Source organism: Thermobia domestica, chromosome 16 (genome assembly GCF_964235325.1).
Source record: "Thermobia domestica chromosome 16, izTheDome1.hap1.1, whole genome shotgun sequence".
NCBI classification, from domain to species: domain Eukaryota; kingdom Metazoa; phylum Arthropoda; class Insecta; order Zygentoma; family Lepismatidae; genus Thermobia; species Thermobia domestica.
In genome coordinates, this window is record NC_137469.1 from 68,132,638 (window position 1) to 68,158,983 (window position 26,346).

General features: G+C 37.7%; 1 protein-coding gene across 3 annotated transcripts in view; it reads right to left on the reverse strand.

The window, feature by feature from the left end:
• Positions 1-481: 481 nt before the first annotated feature.
• Positions 482-26,346, reverse strand: part of LOC145673133 (uncharacterized) — a 175,633-nt gene continuing 149,768 nt past the window's right edge. For 2 of the 3 annotated variants that reach the window (XM_081742540.1, XM_081742542.1), the window contains exons 3-6: positions 24,193-24,379; positions 20,458-20,604; positions 18,294-18,434; positions 482-1,721 (exon numbers count right to left, since the gene is read on the reverse strand). In XM_081742540.1, coding sequence (XP_081598666.1) covers positions 1,577-1,721; positions 18,294-18,434; positions 20,458-20,604; positions 24,193-24,379 — 620 coding nt within the window. In that variant the 3' untranslated portion in view covers positions 482-1,576. The remainder of the gene's footprint in view (positions 1,722-18,293; positions 18,435-20,457; positions 20,605-24,192; positions 24,380-26,346) is intronic. The other variant, XM_081742539.1, reaches the window with a different exon arrangement.

The window sequence follows — 26,346 nt, forward strand, 5'->3', positions numbered from 1 at the left end:
TTTGGGACAACTAGAGTAACTGACATACCGTTTTTGCAAATTATTGAAAGAAAGAATCAGTACGGTATATTTGCAAGTTGTTACGAAATCTAGAGCAATCGGCATATTATTTTTGCAAGTTATTGGGAAACAGAACATTCACTATACTGTAATCCTTCTTGTTACTTGGGAAACAAAACCAATGGCCAGGCTGCATTTCCAAGTTATTTCGCAGACAAGAGCAATCGACATATTTTATTTGGAAATTATTAGGAAAACTAGACCAATCGGCGTACTATGTTTATACGTTAATAGGCAACCAATTAGCATTAGGTTTTCAGATTTTGTTAGGCAAACTAGAACAATTAGCATGTAATTGCAAATTATTGCGAAAATATTTTTTTAAAAGAGGGAATCCACTTTTAAGTGAGATCGTACAGCACCGCTCGATTCCTGCCTCTCCCTTTTCCTGAAGACAAAGGAAGGTGTTGGTTTTCTTATTAATTAAAGTAAATATTATTGATTAAGAGGCCTGCTCTTATATTTATTCTTACACAGAAAAAGAAATTCAGAAACATTTTGAGTTGGAAAAAATTATGCAATAACGCTTTTTGACAAAGCATGTAACTAATGGGACATAGTCTCCCTCTGGACATTGATTTATACTGTAATATTTTCTTTCATTACTGTGTTAGGTATATGATATTCTTCCACAAATATTTTAGATATATCGTCATTGCAAATTACATTCAGTATACACAAATATGATATTTAATATATTATTTCTTCTTATATAAAAGTCTTCAAAATATTTAGCAATTATAAAACTTTTAAAACTGTATATATATATTGTTCTATAAACATAGGAAATTTTATATATATAAAAAAGCACTTTTTCACATAGCTATGTACACAACACACGCACTCACAACATTCTCATATGTACACACATTCATAGTTATTTACGTAGAAAAAAATCTGTACAAGTAATACCATAGTGTTTCTTTTTGTTTACTTTGGTCATAATCACATTATAGTCAACTTGTAGGGTCATCACTTGTGTATCTGTCATTGCATAACACCACTGGATCGGGATTTAACACTCACATTACAAGTCATACCGTATAATACATTTCATTGTAAAACACTACGTGTAAAACATAACAAAATCCTATTCACACTATTTGCAGACGTACTAATTTTTTTTACTTTTTTGATTTATATGACCATTGAGCTTGTTTATTTACTTTTTAAAAACCTATATGTATATATATATTCAAATTAATGGAATTTTTATGACACTCATATGTAAGAAATAACCTATGGGCATATTCTTACATTGGCACATTCTCACTAGCAGATTATATTTCTTTGTCATTCTGCCACTACTGTACACCTACTTCTAACATCACACTCTGTAGATTTGCTATTTTTCTTCATTTCCCATTTTTGGCACAAACCTCTTCTACGACCAAAACTTGGCTATTATTCCCATTTTATTACGCACTTGATAATGGTTTAGTGTACCATTTCTTAACATCAGCACATTCTTATTTTCGATTTGACCAGATATTCCGCTGCATCACACCCTCTAATGCTACATTAATTTCGAAGATGGCGGAGGATTTAACGTTACTTGGGACTGTTCTTGAGATGAAGGGTCGTCTTCGTCTTTGCTGTACGTTTCAGGTGCATCACTGTCGACTTCATTTTCATTATGATCCATTTCCGAAGCTTCTTTCCTGTAATAAAACACTGAATTAGAACTACATAATATCTCATTACATGTAAATCATTATGATCCATTTCTGATGCATCTTTGCTAGAGTAAAGCATTGGATTAAAAGTAAATTATTATGATCAAGTAAAAGTAAATTACATGTAAATTATTATGATCAATTTCCAATGCATCTTTACTATATTAAAACAGTGGATTAAAAGTAAATAGTATTTTATTACATGTAAATCTTTCATTATTGATTTGTGTCTTGTAAAACTTTGAATTAGAAGTAAATAGTATTTTATTTTACGTATAGTTCCTATACACTACGATATTCTGCTAAGGGAACTCAATAACTTTTAAGTGGGAAATTTAAAGTTGAAGACAGTATGTGTTTATGCTTTAGTATTATTTGTGTCACTGTTAGAACACAAACAACAATAGAATTTGCTTCTAAATAAACGATCTGTTTCAGTACAGCAAGAACTATCAATTATTATTTTCAACGAACGATGTACATTTATTGCCATTAGTGCCATAAAAATTAACTTTTCTCGAAAACTACGCATGAGAATTTACCCTCAAGTATGCCATTTTGTTCAGCTTAATGTAATCTATTGATTGATATACATCTTATCTTTAGACCATCTATCTATTAAAATGCTACAATAGCAATTAAAAGCGACTGAGCTCCAACCAATAACTTTGGCTTTCAAATCTTTCATTTACGATTATGTCTTATTTCACGTTTAACAGAGACAAACATTTTGAGTATGTGTACTTTAAATACACTAGTTAATTAGATCTTTTTCATAAAGTTTATGTTTTAAAATTATTGTTCAAAGCCTTTGTATTTTAATAAGCCTTCTCTAAAATCAATGCACGTGAATTGTGCTTCCATCTTCTGAGTTGTTTTAAACTACATGTTGTGGACGTTTATATGTTTGTGGTCAATCCTTTCGACAATGAGATCTCGGAAACTACAGGCTCTAGAAATATGACGTTTTCACTTATCGATTTGAAATTTTGCGTAGATTGTCCAGTTCTAATTGAATATTGAAAAAAATATGGCCATTATTTCTTTATTACATTTTTAAGGATACACTGGAAGCGTTGAAATTAAAAAAAAAAAAAAAAACTAAAGCATCAAATCCTACGATTATACATTCCAACACCATTTGTATATAGGGGTTGCATATGTCTCAGGCGTTTATTTCATGGCCAAATAATGAAAAAGGGAGAAAAATGAAATTTTTGAGTCTTACGTCCCACGATTATGCCAGTTAGGCTAAAGGAGACGGTGATGATGAGTAATGAATGAAATGGTGGAATGAAGAAAGTGGGAGAAAACAGGAGAACTCTGAGGAAACCCACGCACACGGTGTTTGTCCACCACAAAGTTCACTTTTCGGGGGCTGGGAGAAAAAGGAAGAATAACAATTTCACCAGTGTAAGATGAATCTTTATTTTCGAGTGTTTTGCCCAATGAACACCATATATAACAGCTATTATAATTAATTGTGTATGTAATGTATTTGCTTATTACATACTGCATGCAAGAAGAAAGAAAACACTGGTCATGCATGAATTAGAAACTCCAACCGGAATTAGGCTCAAATCTTGCAAACGGTGCGAGATATTGAGAAAAAAATAATCGATAAAATCTCCTCTTTATGATACGCCTTGCCGACTTCTTTTTTTTTTTTATCAAGACGTCTTTCCCTTGTGTTTGTAAAGGAACATGTACAGATGTTGTGAGGAATGAGAATGATATTTATGCTCATATGCGAATGATGCGCTGTGTAGAGAGCTCAGGTTCAGCTAGTCTATATATTAAAATGTTAAGTTTATATGTTTGTCTCCAATCCTTTCGACAATGAGATCTCGAAAACCACAAGTGCTAGAATCGTGCCGTTTTCACTGGTCGATTCCAAATTTTGTGTAGATTGTCCAGTTCTTATTCAAAATTTCAAAAACCGTGTCGTTATTGTTCTATTCAACATTTTAGGTGCTGTTTTGAGCCCATAAGATTAACATTGTTGCAGGCCAAAACTACGATGTTAGGCAACCACTAGAGGAGTTACGTATGGCGGGTTGACGGACATTGCAGGCGCTTTACTTAAATGTGAATGGCAAAACCTATTGCATGCTTGCAACTTCAGAGGCCTCAAGAGACGCAATGAGGCATACTCGGACGGATATGGATTTATTAGAAAAAAATATCGTGTTACTTCTACAAATATGATAAAAACTCACTCCAACATCTATACATAGCAATTCACTTCCTTTGTGAGTCTCGTATCCTTTACTTGTGTAAGGAGACATGCACAGTGAGTAGGAGATTCATGGTCATAACAGAACGATACGCTGGGTAGACAGCAGGTTGAGCCAGTTTATATATTAAAATGTTTCCCTCCAATGTTTATATGTTTGTCTCCAATCCTTTCGACAATGAGATCTCGAAAACCACAAGTGCTAGAAACGTGGCGGTTTCGCTGGTCGATTTCAAATTTTGTGTACATTGTCCAGTTCTAATTGAATATTTAAAAAACGTGGCCGTTATTTATTTATTACATTTTTAGGAGTACACTTGGTGTTGAATTTTTTTAAAAATGTATCCTATGAGTTATACATTCCAACACAACATTGTTGTATACATAGGTTGTATATATCTCAGGCGTTTTGTGGCCAAATGATAATGAAAAACGAAGGATAACCATTTCTCTAGACTAAGATGAATCTTTATTGTTTGGAGTGTTTTGCCCAATGATCACCATATATCACTGGCATGATAATTAATTGTGTATGTAATGTGTTTGCTTACTACATACTGCATTCAAGAAGAAAGAAAACACTGATTATACATGAATCCAATCGGAAGTAGGCTCAATCTTGTAAACGGTGCGAGATATTGCAAAAATAATCGAAAAAAACTCTCTCCTTTATGATACCTCTTGCCGATTTTTATCAAGACGTCCTTTACTTGTGTCTGTAAAGGGACATGTACAGATGTTGTAAGGAATGACAAGGAGATTCATGCTCATATGTAAATGATGCATTGTGTAGAAAGCGCAGGTTCAGCTAGTCTATATATTAAAATGTTAGGTTTATATGTTTGTCCCCAAAGAAAAGTTTATATGCTTGTCTCCAATTCTTTCCACAATGAGATTTCGAAAACAAACTGCTGAAACGTTCCGTTTTCACTGATCGATTCCAAATTTTATGTAGATTGTCCAGTTCTAATTGAATATTTAAAAAACATGGCTGTTATTTCTTTATTACAATTTTTTAGGGGTGCACTGGAAGTGTTGTAATTTTTAAAAAGTAAAGCATCATATCCTATGGGTTATACATTCCAACACAACATTGTTATTTATAGGGGTTGTATATCTCTCAGGCGTTTGTTTGATGTGCAAACGATAATGGAAAACAAAGGATAACCTTTTCCGCAGGCTAAGATGAATCTTTATTGTTTGGAGTGTTTTGCCCAATAAACACCACATATCACTGACGTTACAATTAATTGTGTATGTTACGTATTTGCTTATTACATAACGCATGCAAGAAGAAAGAAAATACTAATGATACATGAATTAAAACCTCCAACCGGAAGTAGGCTCAAATCTTGGGAACGGTGCGAGATATCGAGATCATTCGATTGGCATGACTCTCTCATCTTTGGGCATTTCTCTAATACACTAATAATAATGTAGAATTTTAATACTTTATTCTGTAGCTTCCATAGACGCTACGCCACTGATAACATATGTCACTTAACATAATGCAGATAATAAGATCGAGGTGTCTCTAAGATAGCAATATGAATGAGTTCGGGGTGAATTAGGTTCTACTTTGGAAGAGATCGCTGGATATAAACCAAGAAAAAATATGGAACACCAGAAGAGTATAGATTATGACTCTTGGTGCCAGTGACGTAACTAGAGGGGCAAGCGGGACTTGTGCCCTGGGCGCCGGATTAGGAAGGCGCAAAATCGGGCAAATTTGGAGGAGCGTTTTGGTTTGGTTGGCCAGGGGGCGCCAAGCAAAGTTCTTGCCCCGGACAACAACTAACGTATTTGCGTTGCTGCTTGTTATAGATTAGCCTAACGTAGGTTAGGATCTGTAGCATGATTTTGTTTTCTTATCACTTAGGCCGTATTTAACATTTTTGCCGCCCCGGGTCATTAGAAAATTCCGCCCTCTCAATATCAACGTTTGCTGCCGTATTTGTGTAATTTCCAGAACTGAAGAGTGAAAGAAAAGCTGCTCCAACAAATTTGCTGCCCAGGATCAGCAGAGACAGGCCCTGTAAATACGCCCTTATTCACAACGATAAAACATTGGACATGTCGTAAGTTATTAAGCTATAGTTACTTGTGTATACTTTTTTTCGAGCTGGGTGATGCTGTAAGAGGACATTGAACAAGTGTAACCCCAAGGTTTCCTTTCTCCATATTGTCCCCACTTTGTTAGCTTAATAATTGTACATGAAATTAAGCCTTAGTGAAAAAAAGAAATCCAAAATCATCCCTCCCATTCCCAGTTTGTGACATTCCTAACTTTTAAAGTATTTTGTAGTAAAGTATGTAAAGTTAGGTTCTTTATGTAAAGTGTAACACCTTCTTTCAGCGACATGAACAAGGCTACATTAAACGTGGATCTTCGTGTATTGAACACGGACGTTAGACTCATGCACAGCAAACAGTGTGTTAACCTTTTAGGTTCTCCTCCGAACTCTGTTATAAATATGAGAATTTTAACTCTTTTTTTTTTTTCACTCTCATTATTTCTACCCTATATACTCCCAATTCTCGCGATGTTCAACGAATTATTGAATTTTCTATGTTTGTATGTGTCTATCTGTCTTTTTTTTTTTTTGCATTTTTTTTTTCAATTTCGAGCCTTCCGTTTGATAAAGCATCAAAAACTATCTCAAAGAAATGATGGAATTTTTCGTGTCACTCTTTCCGTTCCCGAGATATTGGCCAAAAAATTCCAATTTCGAGAGATTTAAAAAAAGATATCTCGGGAACCGTAAGTCATAGAGAGATGATATTGGTGTTGATCAATACCAATATTGATTCAATATCAATACCAGTTATTAATTTAATAATTATTGCGTCATTCTCATTAGTTATTGATTGAAAATTAATTCTTTTGAAGTTCGTTGTGGTAATGCTCTTCGAGCATTATCAACAGGTTTTGTTTTGGTATCTCTGAGAAGGCAAATTAATCGAAAGAGCTTAACTTACAATGCTTTTTTTTGTTATTGTCATATGATGTAAAGAACCCCGGTAAGAAAAGAAATAATAATAATAATAATAATAATAATAATAATAATAATAATAATAATAATAATAATAATAATAATAATAATAATAATAATAATAATAATAATAAAAGCGAGAAATTGCGTGAACGGAAACCAACATTAGTTAGTTCTCAATTCCCTATAGAATACAGAAGGTTGCAACATAAGAAATATAGTGGCTGTCGGGCTGCAGCAACAGTCGAGCGGAAAGACTTGATTCTCGTTCATATCTCCAGCTTTTCCGTTTTACCCTTCAGTTAGAAATTGATGGGCAGCAATTGATAGCGTAACAAGGACTCCACTTTTTTTTTTTCAGGGGAGTGAGAGGGAGGGACAAGGGACTTCTTACATCCACCAAAATTTAGTTTAATTAGTATGAACTATATAAAACTATCTCTTAAACTTGGGGGTTTTAGCCCCTGAATATCACATGGCTACGATAATCGCTGATGTCGCCACTGTTTCACATAGGACCTTCAGTACTCAAAATTGATATCTTAAATTAATTCTACTAGACGACCGTTTAAAATTGACATATACAGACAACTTTTTTTTTTTAATGTGAAAATATTTTTAATGATTAATGTGAAAATATTTTTTAAAAAAATATTATGTAAATATATCTAATTTCAGAACAATGTACATGTATTATTTTAGGCCAATGATCTGATGAAGGAAAACATTTTTGCTCTGTGATTTCCCTGCAGTCAGAGTAGCTACAACAGGTCATGATTTGTTGGCCAATCGCCAATGGGTCTCAATAAGTATGTAGCCGGCAGCACCCGTCGTAGTGTCATGTTCGGCCTTCTTTTTTTTTCCGAATAGTTATTCTTAAGGTCAAATACGATACCATAGTGAGAACAGTTTCTATTCTATATATGCATACGTAACAATTCGTACAAGATAATTATTGTATCTATATAGGTACTGCGAACATGGTAATTAGGTAATTAGTCTAGATATAAAGCATTATTTATTAAACGGTTTCATTTTGCAAATTGTTACCTACACATATTGAAATGCGATGCAACTCGAATGAAAATTGAATCTATCTTATATATAAAAGAGAACGCACAAATCCTTTGTTCCCTCATCACGCTAATACGGCTGAACCAATTTCTTTTATTTTTGGGGGGTTATTAGGATTTGGACCCTAGATGGTTTTTATCATATCACTTTAATTTTTAATTACCAGTGTCTTGAGATAATTGACCATTCAAGTGTCCATAACGTACAAATCCTTTGTTAGTTCATCATAGGTAAAAACAAACGTATTTATATGCAACCCGCATGACCGTGTCACTCGGCGGGTTAACATAAATGACAGGCGATATAATGTTAACATTTACTGCAATCTACTATGGTTTTTATCATATCACTTGAAAGCGAAAACTTCCGGGATGACCGCAGCGAAGCGGGGCGGGTTAACATAAATGACAGGCGATATAATGTTAAGATTTACTGCAATCTTCTATGGTTTTTATCATATCACTTGAAAGCGAAAAAGTAAAAATTATCTAAGTAACAAAGTTTATTGCGTTCCGGGGTGACCGCAGCGAAGCGGGGTGAACGCTGCTAGTCTTATATATAAAAGAGAACGCACAAATCCTTTGTTCCCTCATCACGCTAATACGGCTGAACCAATTTCTTTCATTTTTGGGGGGTTATTAGGATTTGGACCCTAGATGGTTTTTATCATATCACTTTAATTTTTAATTACCAGTGTCTTGAGATAATTGACCATTCAAGTGTCCATAACGTACAAATCCTTTGTTAGTTCATCATAGGTAAAAATAAACGTATTTATATGCAACCCACATGACCGTGTCACTCGGCGGGTTAACATAAATGACAGGCGATATAATGTTAACATTTACTGCAATCTACTATGGTTTTTATCATATCACTTGAAAGCGAAAAAGTAAAAATTATCTAAGTAACAAAGTTTATTGCGTTCCGGGGTGACCGCAGCGAAGCGGGGAGGGTTAACATAAATGAGAGGCGATATAATGTTAACATTTACTGCAATCTTCTATGGTTTTTATCATATCACTTGAAAGCGAAAAAGTAAAAATTATCTAAGTAACAAAGTTTATTGCGTTCCGGGGTGACCGCAGCGAAGCGGGGTGAACGCTGCTAGTATGATATAATTATAATTAATTATAAGTTGATTTTTTACACTAACGCAAACAAAATGTCAGCAGTCACGTAAAAAATGCGATGAATGAAATTTAACTTACTTTGCACCATATTTTGTAGAGTTCATGTTTTATAATTCTGAAAATTAAAACTTCAACATCGGGAGGAGGTAGCAAGCCCAGATGTGGCAGACAGACACCCAAATGTCGCAGTACAAGTGTGAAATGTCCGATGTGTAATAGAGTAGCGAAAACCTAGCAAAAACATTCAGGTGATAATAAAACATGGCCGCCATGATCATCCATAACGGCTGCGACACGACGAGGCATAGGAAGGATGGGATACGGACAAAATCTCGCGGCCGAAACATCGCCGCCCAAAACCTCGCGGGACAAAATCTCGCCAGGCCGAAACCTCACGTGGCCAAAACCTCGCCGCCCGAAACCTCGCGGGCTAAAATCTCGCCGGGCCAAAATCTCGCCGCCCAAAACCCCGCGAGGCAAAATCTTGCCTGGTCAAAATCTCGCCGTCCAAAACCTCGCGGACCAAAATCTCGCTTGTCCAAAAATTTGCGGAATGAAACCTTTCCTTAAAATTTACCCAATGAGTTTCTTAATATGCAATTCTATATTACAAATAATAATAATAATAATAATATACAAAACATTGTGTGTGTGGGTTTTCTTGGGGATATTCCCGTTTTTTCCCACTTTCTTCATTCCATCATTTCCTTCATCCTGATCATCTACGTCTCCTTTAACATAGAGGACATAATCGAGGGACGTAAAAACTCACATATTATTTCATACTTTCATAAATATTATTCGATTTTGTTAGAATTTCCTAAGGTCGCCGTCAAAGTGAAATAAAAACCATCCCAGGCTCAAACTCCACATATATGGAAAATTTGATCGAGACAGGTCGGGTGGTTCAAGAGTTACTAAGTCACAAACGCAGCCAATTTAATTTTTATATATTTCTATATGTTTCCCCCTTTCCCTCCGCCTTCCCGTCAAAGTGAAATGATAAAAACCATCCCAGGCGGTAACCTGATCTTTCTGGCAAATTCGATCGAGGTTGATCTCTTGGTTCAAGAGTAATTAAGTTTTATTTATTTTTATATATCCCGCCCTGCACTTCATTATTTCGTCAAAGTGAAATTACAAAAGACATCCCAGGCCCGAACGTCATCTATGTTGAAAATTTGATCGAGATCGGTCGGATGGCTCAAGAGGTATGATCTCACAAATATAGTAATTTTCATTTTTATATGTACAGATTTTCAAAGCACGCGTTAGAATATTTTCTTGTCATTATTTTAACCCAATTATGTGTTATTACAAAATGTATAGCAATATATAGAGCATTCTACATCGAAGAAACCGTCGTGACGAGGTTTCATACTGACGACATTTCTTCCCAGGCAAGATTACGTCCCGCGTAGTTTAGACCCTGCGAGATTCTGTATCCAGAGATCAGGACCGCGAGGTTTTGGCAGGCGAGATTTTGGGACGCGAGGTTTTGCAAGGCGAGGTTTCGGCCTGGCGAGATTTTGGGCCGCGAGGTTTTGAACAGGCGAGATTTTGGGCCGCGAGGTTTTAGGAAGCGAGGTTGTCGCTGCGAGGTTTTGTACCAGAACCCATCCTGGAGTATGACAAACCCATATGCCTGCGACAAATTACAACTTCTTACGAGTAGTTACATTTAGGGAGGTATCTCGTGTGTGAGAAATTGTGCAATCATGGGCAAGTGTTCAATCTTCAAAATATGAAGTGTTCAGGCTTGTTATGGAAACAGTAGAACATCAATGTCCAACCAGGAAGTGTAGGATATTGCGTGTCAGATGCGGTCGCGCGTTACTCTGTTTGAAATAGTTTCATCCAGGACCTGAGTAAAGGGACCACAACTGGGGCCAACATCTCATCAATGTATCGTTGACTGCACAAAGACCCGCCAATCCCTCTTAGATGCAAGGAGGCACAGAATCTAACGGTACAGTCGGGCATAAAATCTACCCCATATCATAATATCCGATAGCTGACAGGGGTGAAGAAGCAGAATACAGGCGTTGCCCAGTCTGTATGTACCGCTAGACATGGATTCGGCCATCATGATGCTGCAGACAGAAGCTAGATTCGACCGAGAAGAGAAAAATCTTATCATAATTTTGCTCTCCACGCACATTACTGTAGCCTCACAGAATTACAGCTTATGCTAATATGCCAAAGCCAGTACAGCAGCAGCTAGATGCGCCAAATAAATATGTCCCGCTTTACCAGATGAAGTCAAACTAGTCACTAGTAGCTGCACGACAACCCTGAATTCGCGCGCCAATGTGGCTTTCAGGTCCATCAAAGCAATGCGCAAAAGAAGCTGACCTTTCGCTTCGTAGTTGAAATCTTACACGTTATTGTGTATAGCTTTTATGGAGAACCGCATATTTGCGTCACTGTGGATGTAGTGTCCGATAGGGGACCAATGTCGCAGAAGGATAATCCGCAGTCGCGATATGCCATAATTGTTCAGAGGTCAAATGCGGAAACTTGCTTAAATTGGTGCCATATTCGACAACAAGGTATTGTTCGACCATTCAAATATAAATCTCGCTAACACTCGGCCACTAGTGACTGTCGCTCTCTGGCCTGCTTTCGATTGTTGTTTCTAGAGAGCATAACCAGCGTACATAATGCATCGCGGAGCAGCACTACATATCACGTTACTGTTCTTTCATATACTCATTCTGTAAATGTGGGATCGATCCAGTGCGCCCTACTTGATGCTGCATTTTATATACTGTCACGGATGCTATTCAACTTAATTATTAAACCTTTGTCCACATGTGCTGGCTATAAACGACTTCAGAAGACAACCACAAAGAAGATGTTGTCAATCGTTAAGTAACGAAGATCAATGAAGTCAGCAACATTACAGGATAAAAGAAGCCACATCACCGCAGAGGGCATCATTCTTCGCAGATTGATCATTACCTCCACTCTCTAAGACGCCTGCCTGCTCCTCGCAATATCCTCACCACTCTCTAAGACGCTCGGTCTCTGAGAGCCCTTCGGTTGGACGCCTGGTCCTCGCAATAATCTCAACAATGCCGTGCCGTAAAAAATCAGCGCTCGGAGCGAGAGTATACGACGACATCGGCATCTCCGAACGTATGAGTGAAGTCAACAGACTAGCCGCGAAGCGTGTAAAAATTTTCAAAAATAAACCCTGCATTTCCTTGATTTTGAGCATTTTTTATTACTTTTTCCTTCCGTTTTATATATATATATCTTTTCTTTCCCCAAAATTTTGAGCCCCTTTACTTCGGCGCCCGAGGCTGTCGCCCCGATCGCCCACTCACGGCACGACACTGAATCTCATCATTTTCTAAGACGCCTGGTCTTTGAGTTTTTAACCTCCTCTCTAGGAAGTTCGGTCTCTAAGAGATGCCTATAACACCCCTTGACCACAAGAGCCTTGGGTCCTGTTACCCTAGGACGTTCGGTCTCTATGTTCCTATAATCTCACTAAAGAAGCACCAAATATCTAAGTATTTTCGACTGTAATTACTATTACTGTACATAGTAGGAATTTTTATAATTAAAAGTGATTGGAAAAGTTCAAAATTCCTGTATACTACGTTTAAGCTCTCTACTAAAAGGAGAACTGTACAATATGGTGTTAGGAGGGACACCTAGAGGCAATTACTGCAAAATCCAGACTAGATTCTCCTTTTCGAATTTCAATAATAATAAGTAGGGTTGCTAATGGTAACTGAACGGAAAATGTTGTGAGACCAGTCCCAGAACCTAAATAAACATTTTAGTTGGTTATACTTTAGGTAGAGAACTGAAATACATTTCGAAATTTCGGTTCTGTTCACAAAACTGAAAACCACAATTTGGTATTTCCATAACATAAACGAAATATATTTCCATATCATAATTTGCAAGCATAGATAGCTAAAGATCGTTACAAACAGCAAGCAGTGTTGAACAACTGCAAAATGATAACTCGAGGAAATCACTTTACAGTGTTTTGTTACAGAAGCTACTTGTTTTTCTGTAATTTTGTTACCACTTCAAATCGATTTCCATTCCAGAACCAGAATCGATTTTCTCTGAATTGGTTTATATAATAATTTTCAACAGAAAATCTCTTTATAGTGTGGTATGTTAGCGTAAGTATCCTGCATTTCCGGTTACCAGCATGAAAGTTCGCCATTTTGTTACATGTCCAATGAAGGTTGTAAAATTACCGGGAGACAGTTCGTAGGATCATTATGGTCGACACTGGACGCCATATTGGAAAATGGGTAACTTGTAGCAACTTAATCTAAATATTTACATGAAAGCTTTAGAAAACACTTTTCTTCTTCTCTAGCCTGCTGCCAAACAGAATAAGAAACAATTAATACCAAACTTTTCCGATTTTAGTCATTTAACCCTTTGGGGACCGATGGATCAGATTTGTACCACAGCGTCGACCTTTGGAATTTGCCTTATATGTCTCTAGTTAAGCTTTTTCACACCGGGCTTTTTGCATTTATTCAAGCGTGGAAGCATCAAAGAATGCGTTTCATGGGCATTTTCCAGTCACGCGTACGATGCCTACGGGTGGTTACGTCACGAACATTGAAGAATAAAAAATTGGATAAATTTTAGAGCTTTTTGGCATTTTTTGACACGTTCCTATTTATTCTAGGATCATGATTCGTACGTCGTTGTACTCGTAATGAAACACTGTTTCCAACTGTATCATTATAATTTCCCTATTGTGTATCAGAGCGAGAAAATCGCGTTCAAATTGAAAAAATGAGATTTTTTCAGGAAAAATTCCCTTTTTCGGGATTTTCCCCCCTCAGGGACACGATAGGGACATGTGAGTGGTACCATTTGAAATCTACCTTAATTTGACACGAAATCGTTTGCGAATTATGATCCTCGGATAGATAGGGACGTGTCAGGGAGTTTTTGTTTTTCCTTTAAAGTAGTAAGGGTTATGCTTTCCACGTGGGGGAATTTTCTTTACCGTCCTTAGTTTTCAAGATATGAAATTGATATTTTCCACATATATTACATACACCATGTAGTATGTTTTAGGCGATTTTGAGATCCAAGCGTTAACACAGGGGGGAGAGGGACCCAAACTTGTAAAACAGTGATTTTTCTGACAAAATTTCCCTTTGGAGGTAATTTTCCGTCCATAGGCACATGGTATCCACATGCGAGTGGTACCACTCGAAAGGTTGATTCACTCCAAAGACAACAAGGTACGATTCATGTTCTTGCGAAGAATAGTCTTTATGCTGAAGCTCATTAAAAAACAATTGACTGACAATGTATTATTGAGGGAAATTGGTAAATCGACAATAGCATCTGCACTAATTTTGGGGGCACAATTCTTCATACCTCATTCCATTCACTATAAAGCAAAGTTTTTTTGGTACCACATGCATGTTCGTGTCATGTACCACTTGCGTGTTCGAGGGGAGATATTGGTGCCAATTTTTTGTGATTTCCGTTTTTCCCACTCTGGGCGGGAATTTTACGCCTTAGGTACAAAATAAGGAAATTTGACTAGTACAGTTGAAAACGCAGCTTCATTACAAAAAAACCTAGGTATGAACCATGATCCTACGATAAATAGTCTCGTTGCAATAGCTGCTTGACTGAAACTCTAAAATTTACCTAAAAAGGCAAGGTCCCATAAGGGTTAACTGCGTGAATGGCCTCCCCGGTCACCCGACCTCACCGTGAGTTTTTATTGTAGAGGTGTGTATATCAAGTACAAACTAATACAGTTTATAATTCTACAACTTTTATACGTAGAGTATAAAAGTTACATATCTAACTAAGTTACATATCTAATAACTCATATTCATTTCACATTTTAAAAAAAGTTCAGCTGCTGTGTTCATAGTGATATCACTATGAGCATTGTTCTTCACATTCGCAAAGCAACGTACAGACGAGGTCGTTCTTAATACAAGTACATTTCCCAAGTACAGCGCAAATTTGCAACGGCATGTCACTGTTGTCGACTGTTGTCAGACATACTCCTCAACGTAGTCCAAACAGGTTGGTAACCGAGTCCGTCATCTGTTTTCTTCCAACCCCAGTTCAGGGGTTCAACATCATGCACATCTTTTTCGAGGCACTGTCACCAGATCTTGCACTGAAGAGTTGCTCTTCTTGTATGGAGATTCAATGCGTCTTCGGTTGGAGATATTCTGTCTATTGTGCGATTTTTCTTGCTGAATAGAATACGTCTGGTTTCGTTGAGTTCCTCGCAAGTAATTACTTGATATGTTGTACATGAGCGTCACAAATCGCTGGATTAGCATGCGAGATTGGTAGCTTACAACATCGTGAGAATGAACGACTGACAGTTCCCGGAAATCTGTATCCACTTCTCTAAACGCCATCCACGTATTCCATGCACTTGTCTTGCCAACGCCAAGGAAGGCTGATACTGTGTCACAGCCCGTAAAACTGTGAAAAAAACAACAACAGACAGCAAATCTATCGTTCCAAAAGGTAAATTGGTGCACATGGTGTGTATAGAAATGAAACGTCACATTTTTGCAGAACCAAAATCAATCCATAGTTTCTCCAGAGTGGGTGACAGATGCAGAAATGCAAAGAGAGCGATAACAACATCAGAGTCAACTGTACTTTTGTGTCCCTTCTCTGCGGCATGACGGACGTACAGAAGGTTCTTCCATCAGCTTCTATATGGGATGAGGGAGAAATACCAGTAATATCTAAGTCTAAGGAAGAGGGTAAGACTTCATTTCCTCTTGTGCAGAATATTTCTCTTTCTGAAATATCAGCTGCAGTTATTGTTTCGGCGAGGTAATGAAATAACCTTTCCTTGTTGTTATCGTTTGCAAGGAATTTCTGGAAATTGTTTGGAAACGGTCCCGTTGACTTGACAACAAAGCGGTCGCCCTGCCCACGCTTCTGACGCGTCTGTGTTTTCAAGCTCTTTTCAATGTAGCGGTCAAAGACCACGTTTAGTGTCTCGAATGCGGCATATTCTGCAAATGTTTTTGCTGTTCCTGGTTGCAGTTGGTGTACCAGCATCGCTCCATCGACGACAAGATAAGAGGAATGGGGGATGATAGTACTTGTACACACATCAAAATTTTCAAAACGTTTCAAAATATCTGATTTAGAGGTAGGAAGTCTGAGATCTCCAAATTCAGATATTGATGGAGGTTAAATTGTGTTCTCATGAGAAAAGAATTCTCTGATATCGCTCTCCCTTTCCTGACATACTATGAACATCTTGCAGAACAGGTTAGAATCTTTGTGTGCACTAGCAAGTTTCATCTTATCTTTGCAACGAACTTTCAACAAGCTACAGTTGAAAAGCTGCATATTAACTTTCTTTATAGCATCGTGTATGTACTGTTTGCTTGTCATTAGACGGTTATAAACGAAGTCCTCATACATTTTGGCTCCTGTGGTAGCTACGATGCGAACAGACTGGCACTAATCTTCTGGCGTTGTACGTCTGGTAAGCCCAACTGTAGACAGATGCTCTTCTTCAAAAGGATTACCAGTATCACGAAATACATCAATCAGGTTCTTCACATGTGTCCTGTACTTGCTTTGGAATGCATTCGTGTTCTCGTGGTGTGATCTCGATACGTGCAACTCAGCAGAGTAGCTGTCTTCATACTCAGCCAGTAAACGAGCGACTTCGGGACAAACAGAACCACTTTCTTTTATCGGTTTGTTGTTCTGTTCGTGAAGGTGGTCGTCTGACATACGTGAAAAGTGCCGGTAAGATTTCCTACTGGTGAAATGTCCCTTAGAGAATTCCTTAAATACATCAGGATGACGAACTGCAAGTTGCTTCAGAGTATGAAGAAAGACTGGTAACCATCGCCCGTAGTGTACGTGGTCCAAATCTAAGTACCAAGGTCACATGGACTGGAGTACTTCTACATAAAGCATGAAATTACCATTACGCACACTTTTCACAAACAGTAACAACAGATATTAACTGTAATATCTGCTCTTGCAAGCCTACCGTGAAAACTTAAGGGGCGGCAGTAGAAATTTAGGGGGTGGCCCCCATGATCCCCGTGGATACGGGCCTGTCGTGAGTCCCCTTCCCAGAGATGTTGACTTGATATATAGGTCAAGTAACACAATAGTCTTATTTTTGGTGTACACAAAATAACTGCCCCCCAGAATACCTGTGCCCTTTCACTAGCCCCCCTCAAGAAATTAAAGCTATTGCCGTTATTGTCTAGCAGTTCACAGTCTTCTATAGTTGTTTTGCCTGTGAATTTGAGCCCAAAGACGGTGTAAATCGGACAAAATTTGGGGAACTTGTGAAAAGTAGGCCATTTTTCAAGATGGCGCCCAGAGTCACACAAAACATATTGAGAAGCTGTCTCCCGGCTTTTTTCTCATTTACATGTCACGTTAAACGCTCTGACCAAATTTCGTGCTGGTAACCGGAAATGCACGATCCATACAAATTATTGCACTTACAGACCGCACTATTAGGTTTCGCATGTGGAATAGTTTTTTTTTTCTCTCGGAAAATTTGTTCCGGTTTTGGAACCGAAACCTAGTAGAACCCATTTACTCGTATCGGTTTTATTATCATGGTCAACCTTGGTAACAAGCACTAGTTTATTCGCAGGCATTTCTTGGTTGGATCGATGCAGAGGTTTGAAATCGGGTCTATTGTTCTGAATCACTCTATATGTGTATAAATACTTGGTTTTCAAAATTAAGCAATTAAAAAAGATGAAGATCAACAGAGTCACTGCGAGAACAATTTTCAAATATTCAAAAATTTCTATTAGTAAGTAATACTTCTATTGAATCAATTGCTATGAGGGTCCAGACAACCAGGGTTATGTATAGTTGAATTGGAAAGCTACATTTCCAATGAAGAGGAGGAAAGCCTCATGTCTAAAATTACTTATCATCCTTTGGATGATCCTGAAATATATACGTATGTGCTTTAAACTAGCATCAGGAGTGTCCATAAAGAGCCAATGAAAGCTAAATAACTCCTGGTGCAAGAACTGTTAAGAAACAAGCGATTGTAGATTAAAAACTGTGTTTGGTGTTGACAATGTGGAAGACCGCAAAACCCATTGCAGAAACCTATACTTACGAATACTTATTTCTCTCCTTCCAAAGGAAGAGGGACTTGGGGCAATCTTTGTGGTATCGCCAACAATCTCCGTCTTCCCCTCCCGCTCTTTCTGCCTCGATATATTCTTCCAACAGGTCGGCGAACGGCGACTTACTGGCTCTGAAAAACACAAGCAAAATAAAGAAGATTGCGTGATACTTTATAAAAGCGTTATTTTTATACTTTTCTCTTGAAGAAATGAAAACTGTCATATTTCTTACATACGATTCTAAACTTGCTAATTGATTTAACTGGAAAGCTCTGAGTTCTTGAATATCATCTACGCTATTCGTCATTTTTCATGTTAACTTTTGTAGTGTTCAGCAATTTTTTTCCGAGGCTGTCTCTTTTTGGAAAGATGTCGTGAAAGTTATACCTTGTCTTGGAAAATGTATCTGCTTTTATGTGAATATATTTGTCTTGTCTTGTCTCTCATCTCAAAAATATGTCTCTTTTCATAGGCAACCCTAATTTCGGATTCCTTTTTGTACATGTCACATTGTCTCGCTTCATAAAATGAACACATTTGGTGCTGCCTTCTAATTTACTGACAATGTGCTTTTATATAAATAGCAAAGACTTAATACAGTTGGTGGGTAAACTTATTTAATGGATGGTTATGTTTCCTCTTAATTTAAATTAATACATAACAACAAAGTGCCACGATACCTCTTCAGTAATATTGACGTGCTAAATGGGCTATCGACATGAATTCCCCCTACCTCCATGAATCTCTTTCTTTGGTTTCAAACACTCAATTCTATTCATAAAGTACTAGGTTATGCGTACATAACGTCCGCTTTGGTGTCTGGTGGGAAAAGTCAGCATTATAGCACTAAGATGAACTAAGGTCACGCGTCAATTGTCACAAACTCAGTACACGTCCAGCAAATAGGCTGAATACCCAAACATTCAGGAAGAAGTACGTTGTTGAACAGGGTAATACGATAAGTACACAATAAAGAACAAACAATTGCAAGTGATTTTTTTAAGAGTTCAAACTGGAACATACTGCATGGTAAGCAGCAAAAATGTAGCATATTAACAGTGCATTGATTTGGGCCAGGTATGGCAAATGACGCACCATTCGCATGTTGGTTTGTCATATTTCGTTCCGGTGACAGAGTATTGCAAAATAAGCTCCATGGGCACCGTTCAGCATCATGTTCGGATGAGCTCCTCAGGAATCCATTGAAAACAGACACTCAAAAAGTATTTATGCCATTGGAGACGAGTTAAGTAAACACCATGCCATCTCTCGATGGCTCCGTGTAATCGGTAAGGTGAAAAAGTTGGACTCATGGATGCCACAAGAGTTGACACCGGCTAACAAGGGCTACATACAATCGGTAAAATGAAAAAAAGTTAAACTCATGGATGCTAGAAGAGTAGACACTGGCCAACAAGGACTCTGTATAATCGGTAAGGTGAAAAAGCTGAACTCATGGATGCATCGCAAACTTGTTCGCAATTATACACCAATGATCCTCATGTTGCACGACAATGCTGGTACGCGAAGGACGTTGCAGGCTCTCCATTAGTTGCAATATGAAACTTTTTCTCAGTAACTGTATTCCCTAGATATATATACAAGTGACTGCCATCCCTTCCGGCATCTCAACCACTTCTTAGGAACTTTCTTGATGATTGGGCGATGGAAAGTGCGGTTGAGGACTTCTACAGACTTTTTTTTTTCCGTAAAGGAATCCAATTCTTGGTTGAGCGATGACAAAAATGTGTGGTTGCAGCTGGGATTATTTTGATTAACTAGGTGTTTTAGTTTTCACTTTCCTGGCCTTTGAAAATGATGGGCCTAGGAAGGACATTTCATTCGCGCCGACTAAATGTTAGAGTAAGCAATAGGAGCCAATGTTTGTTAAATATAGTTGGTGGATAAAAAAAATTGTGTCGTCTAAAGCAACAGTATACAGTGTAGTAGTTTCTTCCAAAGCCTAGTGTAAATGATTTCGATAATGTATTGAAGTACTTATTTGAACGGAAGAATCTTGTAAACATTAATAGCTAATGTATTCAATATTAGCATTTGAAACACACCACCCTTGCCAAAGTCCAACATAAGTTTATTCTTTACAGCTTCGTCTTATATAATATTAGTTTCTGTCTTAAATAAGGTATAACTTACGTGAAGAAAAGTTTTAATATCTCTCCTAAGAGACCAAAATGCTGCAAAGGATGTCCATGAACTTCACAAATGGCACGTAAAAGGCAGGCTTTCCCATCCATTCCAAAATTGGAGAGCAAATCTTCCACAACGGTGTAAAGAATCGCTCTGAAATAAGGAAACAATAATATATTTCAATATTTCAACTTCTGTCTTTAAAAATCTATTCCAACTTACTAGTTTACTATTACAGATGGTGATCAGAAAAATGGAAACACCTGTAGTTGGCAACACGTCAGATGTATGGGTTGGCAGTGGTGTCGTGGCGCCCGCAGCGCCGGACCGCTGGTGGTGGTGTGTTAGGTCGGTCTCCATACTACGTCAGGCGCAGTGGAACAGCAGTGTCCAGTGGCTGCAGCAGACGGAGGTAGTGTAAAATGGGAGACCTCTCAGATTTTCAAAGAGGCCAAATTTTTGGTGCGCGGTTATGTGTAGTGAGTGTGACGGCAGTGGCTACTGTGTTAGGTGTGTCGTGTGGGACAGTGTCGAAGGTGATGACGGCCTACACAACACACGGGAAAACCACATCGGGGAAGCGGAACAGTGGGCGGAAGAAAATCATGAGTGACAGGTCACGTCGGGTATTAAAGCGCATTGTCACGCAGAACCGTCGTGCCACTGCGGAGCAAGTGACGGAGGAACTCAATCAGCACCTCCGCCACCCTGTTTCGACGATGAACTTACGGGATCGTGTTGCATGGGCCAAACCGCTCATCAGGGACCATAACGCTTTCGCACGCCGCAAATGGTGCCGCGACCATGCAACTTGGACCGTTGAAGACTGGAAACGTGTGATATGGTCGGATGAGTCATCCTTCACCCTATTCCCAACCACGGGCCGTGTTTATGTGTGGAGAACGCCCAAAGAAGCTTATGATCTGCAGTGTCTCCGCCCAACTGTGACACATGGCGGCGGCTCGGTGATGCTGTGGGCCGCCATATCATGGTTTTCACTGGGCCCTGTGGTCACACTTAGCGGACAAATCACTGCCAACGATTATGTCGCAATTTTAGGAGACCACTTGCATCCTATGGTCCGGATGTTGTTCCCGGACAATGACGCCATCTTCCAGGATGGTAATGCACCCATTCACACAGCTGGCGTTGTTGCCGCGTGGTTTGAGGAACATTGGGATGAAGTTCAATACTTCCCCTGGCCGCCCAATCCCAGATCTCAACATAATTGAACATCTGTGGTCCGTCTTCGAAACACGACTCCGGCGACGATTTCCACCTCCACCCTCTCTCACAGAACTGGCCGATGCCCTGCACTAGGAATGGTGTAAAATTCCACTTGCTACCATTCACGACCTCTATGCCTCCATCCCACGTCGCATCAAGGCTGTTCTGAAGGCGAAAGGTGGCCCGACACCATATTAATCTGGTAAGTTGCAATTTCGTTCAGGTGTTTCCATTTTTCTGATCACCATCTGTATCAGTAGAATATACATTCTTAATCTTAAAGAAATGTTACATTTTCATGTATTTTGCAATATGCATGATCAAAATCATGCAAAAGTTACAGTATTTTAATCTGAAGTCTTTGTAGTAATGTTTCAGATTCTAACAAAACAAATTATTTTATTTATTTTTTATCAGTATTTTATGTTTTAATACAGTCTATCCTATTTAATATTAATACTTCCACCATTCTTATTAATACTGTCTATAAATATTAATATTTATGATTTTGCTTCTTCAACAGTCCTGTCCCGTCGATTCGCAAGACCTGAGTCCATTACAGGAGCTAATGATGTAAATGAGAATATCATACTGATCATGAATAAGTTATTTTACATCAATATTTGACTAAACTTGGCATAAAGTTTGGTTTACCAAAATTCCGTAATAATTGACCATGTCCGTCCGTCCCTCAATCCGGGAGACAAAAAATCTCGAGAACTGCTTGATTAATCATCACCAAATTTGATCAGAATATAGAGGACCAAAAATTGGGAATTGAGTTCATTTTTGGAACTGATACTCAAACCGGAAGTGGTATAAATTAATCACTTGCGATTTTAAATTTGATCGCATAGAGCAAAAACAGTGAGAGGTAGAGACATGCGGTTTTCTACAATCGATTAATTGTCCCAAAGACACATTACGTCTCCATTCTGAACTCTCTACTAAAACTGGAAGTGGTTGAAATCTACTATAACTTCCGGTTCCAATATTGGCCTACATAGAACAAGAACGATAAGAGATAATGAGAAGTATTTTTCTTAAATATTTTTAACATTCTAAGTATAGGTACCATCTTCTCTTCTAACCTTCTGTTCAAACTGGAAGTGGTACAAATTAACCACTTCCGGTTTTACCATTGAATGCCGTAGAACAAAAAAAAAAAAAAAACGTAATAGATATCAAGAAGAAGAAATTCACCGTAATCAATTAAGTGTTTCAAAACTATATTCTATCTCCAGTCTAATCTGTTTACTAAAACCGGAAGTGGCAGGAATCAATTACTTCCGATTTTAATGTTGATCGTGATAGAATGAAAACACTGACATAGTGAGAAGAGGTTTTCTGTGGTCAATTAAGCGTCCGAACTAGTATATTCCATTTCCGATTTAACTTCTCCATTTGAATAATAATTAAGAAGTTAGGGCTATCACAGCATTAAAAAAAAAAAAACTTTTTGACGTGGTGTTCACGTGATACTGTTACTTGTTACTTTTCGTTAAGAACAGGTTGCCAATCATGAAGTGGAAGTGATGTCAAAATGCCGTGAGTGTGAGATTGATTTAGGTTAGTTTAAAATGGGACGTTAAAGTTATAGATAATGTATTTACAGCCAAAAATATACCATTGTCATTGCGGAAGTCAGGGGCGGATTAAGGCTTTTGGGGCCCTGGAGCCGAGTTCAAGGGAGCCCTATGTTACGAATAATTCCAGCTCATATTTTTCTTTCTTTCTTTTCTTTCTTTCTCTTTTTCTGCCTTCCACAACCTCATAGGCTTATCGAAACACCGAGATTTATGCTGTAAAACTTTAATGTGCTCCAAATTTACAATAATTCGTTTAATTGCATTCATTATTAACAGTTAAATGCTCATATACTGCAGTGTGACACATAAATGCCAAATACAAGCCAAATGGTTATCAGTCCTTGTAAAAGCACTAATAGAGTAAAGATTTGGAAGATCTCCTAGGTTTGCTCTAAGTAATGACAGAGATATTTTAGAGGAATTGTCACAAGATAATAATTTGGTTTGTAATAGAGGCACAAAATAGCTCACTTCGTCACAAAATACGTATCGTGAAGACGCAAGCGGAAGAAGACAACTCTAGCAAGACCGCGAGCGTAGCGAGCGGAAAAAAAATTAGCATGGGTCTGAAGCCTATAGTACAATAAGTTGATTACTATATTTTAGTATTAAAGAGAGGGATTTTGGGGCCCCTCTGAGTCTGGGCTCCACTGGCTTCACCCTTAATCCGCTTCTGGCGGAAGTCTACCATAAACGTATCTATTGTGAACCTCGATTGGCGTCATAATCTATGATGAATTTCATAATTCTGAAAGAAACAAGGTCCAAAATCCTTACCATTCCATTCCACAATAGTTTTAGGTAATGGTAGATAGCTACTTTTTTTTTACCAATTTTAATTTAAGGTTTTGTTTTACAACTTACAAAAAAAATATCTACATTTTACAAGAACTACGAACACATCTGAAGAATAAACTTCCTTTACCTTTCACCTCCGTGGAAATTGTGTGGTGGAACCACAGATCTTCCTTTCCGTTTGTTTCTGTTTAACATATTGGCTACATATTGTGACATAAGGAGTCCTGACATTCGTCCTAGACTTCGGGCAAATAACGGAGGAAGAAGTCCAAAAGGGTTTGAATTGTCCGTCAGTCCAAGTTTGTCGAATTCGACTGAAAATGTAAAAGGAATTAATTAATAACAACTAATGCAATTGCTATAGATACCAATATTGTGTTTGCAAATAAAAATGCAGTATTTGTTATCTAAAACTACTAACAATGTAATTATATACCTACTAATCGATAAATTTCTTAAAGCATTCTTGTTAAGTCTTTGATGATAATAAACAGTGTTTGTTGCTATTATATGTCCCTCTTGCGCAAGGCACGTTCTTTGCCATATGGTATCAAGAGAACGATTGTCTATATCGTCCCTTCGGCAAGCATGTATAACAAAATAGTCTCAGTGCAACCCCCATATATTTTATTTTTCTCCCTTACAACGCGGACAAAATTTTCTGGAAAAATGTCCGATCGTAAATGATATTAAATAGAAGTTAATCGAGTACACAGAGCTATTCTTTTTTAATATTTGAACAATATTATAAGTGAGGGGCCGTCCACATATTACGTAACGCTTTTTTTTTTTTTTTGCCAATTTTACCCCCTCCCTCCCCTTTGTCACACTTCGTAACGCAAGGCGGAACCCCTCCCCTCCTTGTTACGTAGCACTTTTTGATTTTTGTTTTTTCACCAAATTTGCTTATTTTGCGGGTTATTACAGCAAAAAACTATTCTTAATGGTAGAACTTTTTATTTAAAAATGCTTGTATTCTGAATACATTTGTTGTGTTTTTCACGAACAAATCAAAGTATTAGAAAATGGTAATACCGTAATAATATTTTAATCTCATAAGGTTGATAAATTAACCAGTTTTAGTTCTTCGAAATTGCATACTGTCGTTTTCCCGAAGAGATCACACCCATCCATTTTAGGTCACCGGTGGTTGACAAGGAGAAAATACTGCTGGAAAATGCAGCTGAAACAGGATCTAAATAACTGACATTGATCTCATTTTCAGGGATCCAGGATGCTTCCTGTGTTTGGAGAATACAAATAAATTCCCTGCACATGCGAAGGACCGTGAAAAATTTTAAGAGCAAGCTTCCGAGCATCATCTTTGGACTTTGGACTTCAGTTTACCCCTCTTTAAATTCTTCTTGTCCTAAATCAGTGTCAGAACCCGAATAAATTCTATTTCACCAGAAATATTCAAATCCAAAAGTAAAAAAAAAAGTACGAAATTAATATCTCACGAATTAGGTTTTTAATATCTTATCTTCCTCCAAATCGTGGATCGTTCCGTCGCGGAAAATACTATTTCACGAAAAAGTTTTTTTTTTTTTTTTGTTTCACATGCGAAACCCTTTAGAAGAATAGAGTAGGATAATGATTCAAATCTAAAGTTTTAAATAATATTCTCAGAAATAAACGATACGAGTGCGAACGCGAGAGCATTTTCAAGCATTGGTTACGAGCACTAACAACTAACTCCAGAAAAGCGTGTGCCGTAAATGCAATATTGTGATAGCCACAAAATAGTGTTTTACTGTATTATAATGCACGAAGTGCTCGTCACCAGTCATGCTGGTGTCTAGTAGCGTCTTCGAGTCCCTTCTGCATTATTCAGTTTATACAGCCTACATGTTCGCAATTTTCCAAAACAGAAATATTTATTCATTTATAAAAAGAAAAGAACTGAATAAAATTATTTTTTAAAAGATTGCATATAAATCTGAGAATAAAAATAAAAATTATATAAGAAAACATGCGTTACGTAACGAGGACGTAAACCCCCTCCTGTCCCCTTGTCACACTTTGTAACGCAAGGCTGAATTCCCTCCCCCATTTGCCGCGTTACGTAATATGTGGACAACGCTGAGGAGCAGTTCAGCATTACAAAGACCCATCAAGATGATCGTTTTTGAAGATGATATATATAGGGTGCCCCAGGAGGAAGGGGCAATATTTTGGGAAATAGTAGTTTGAGTGATTCTAAGCAAAAAAGTTCATTTGAACGTAGGTCCTAATCTCAACGGTTTGAGAGCTACAGGTTGTGAACAATTTTTTACATTAC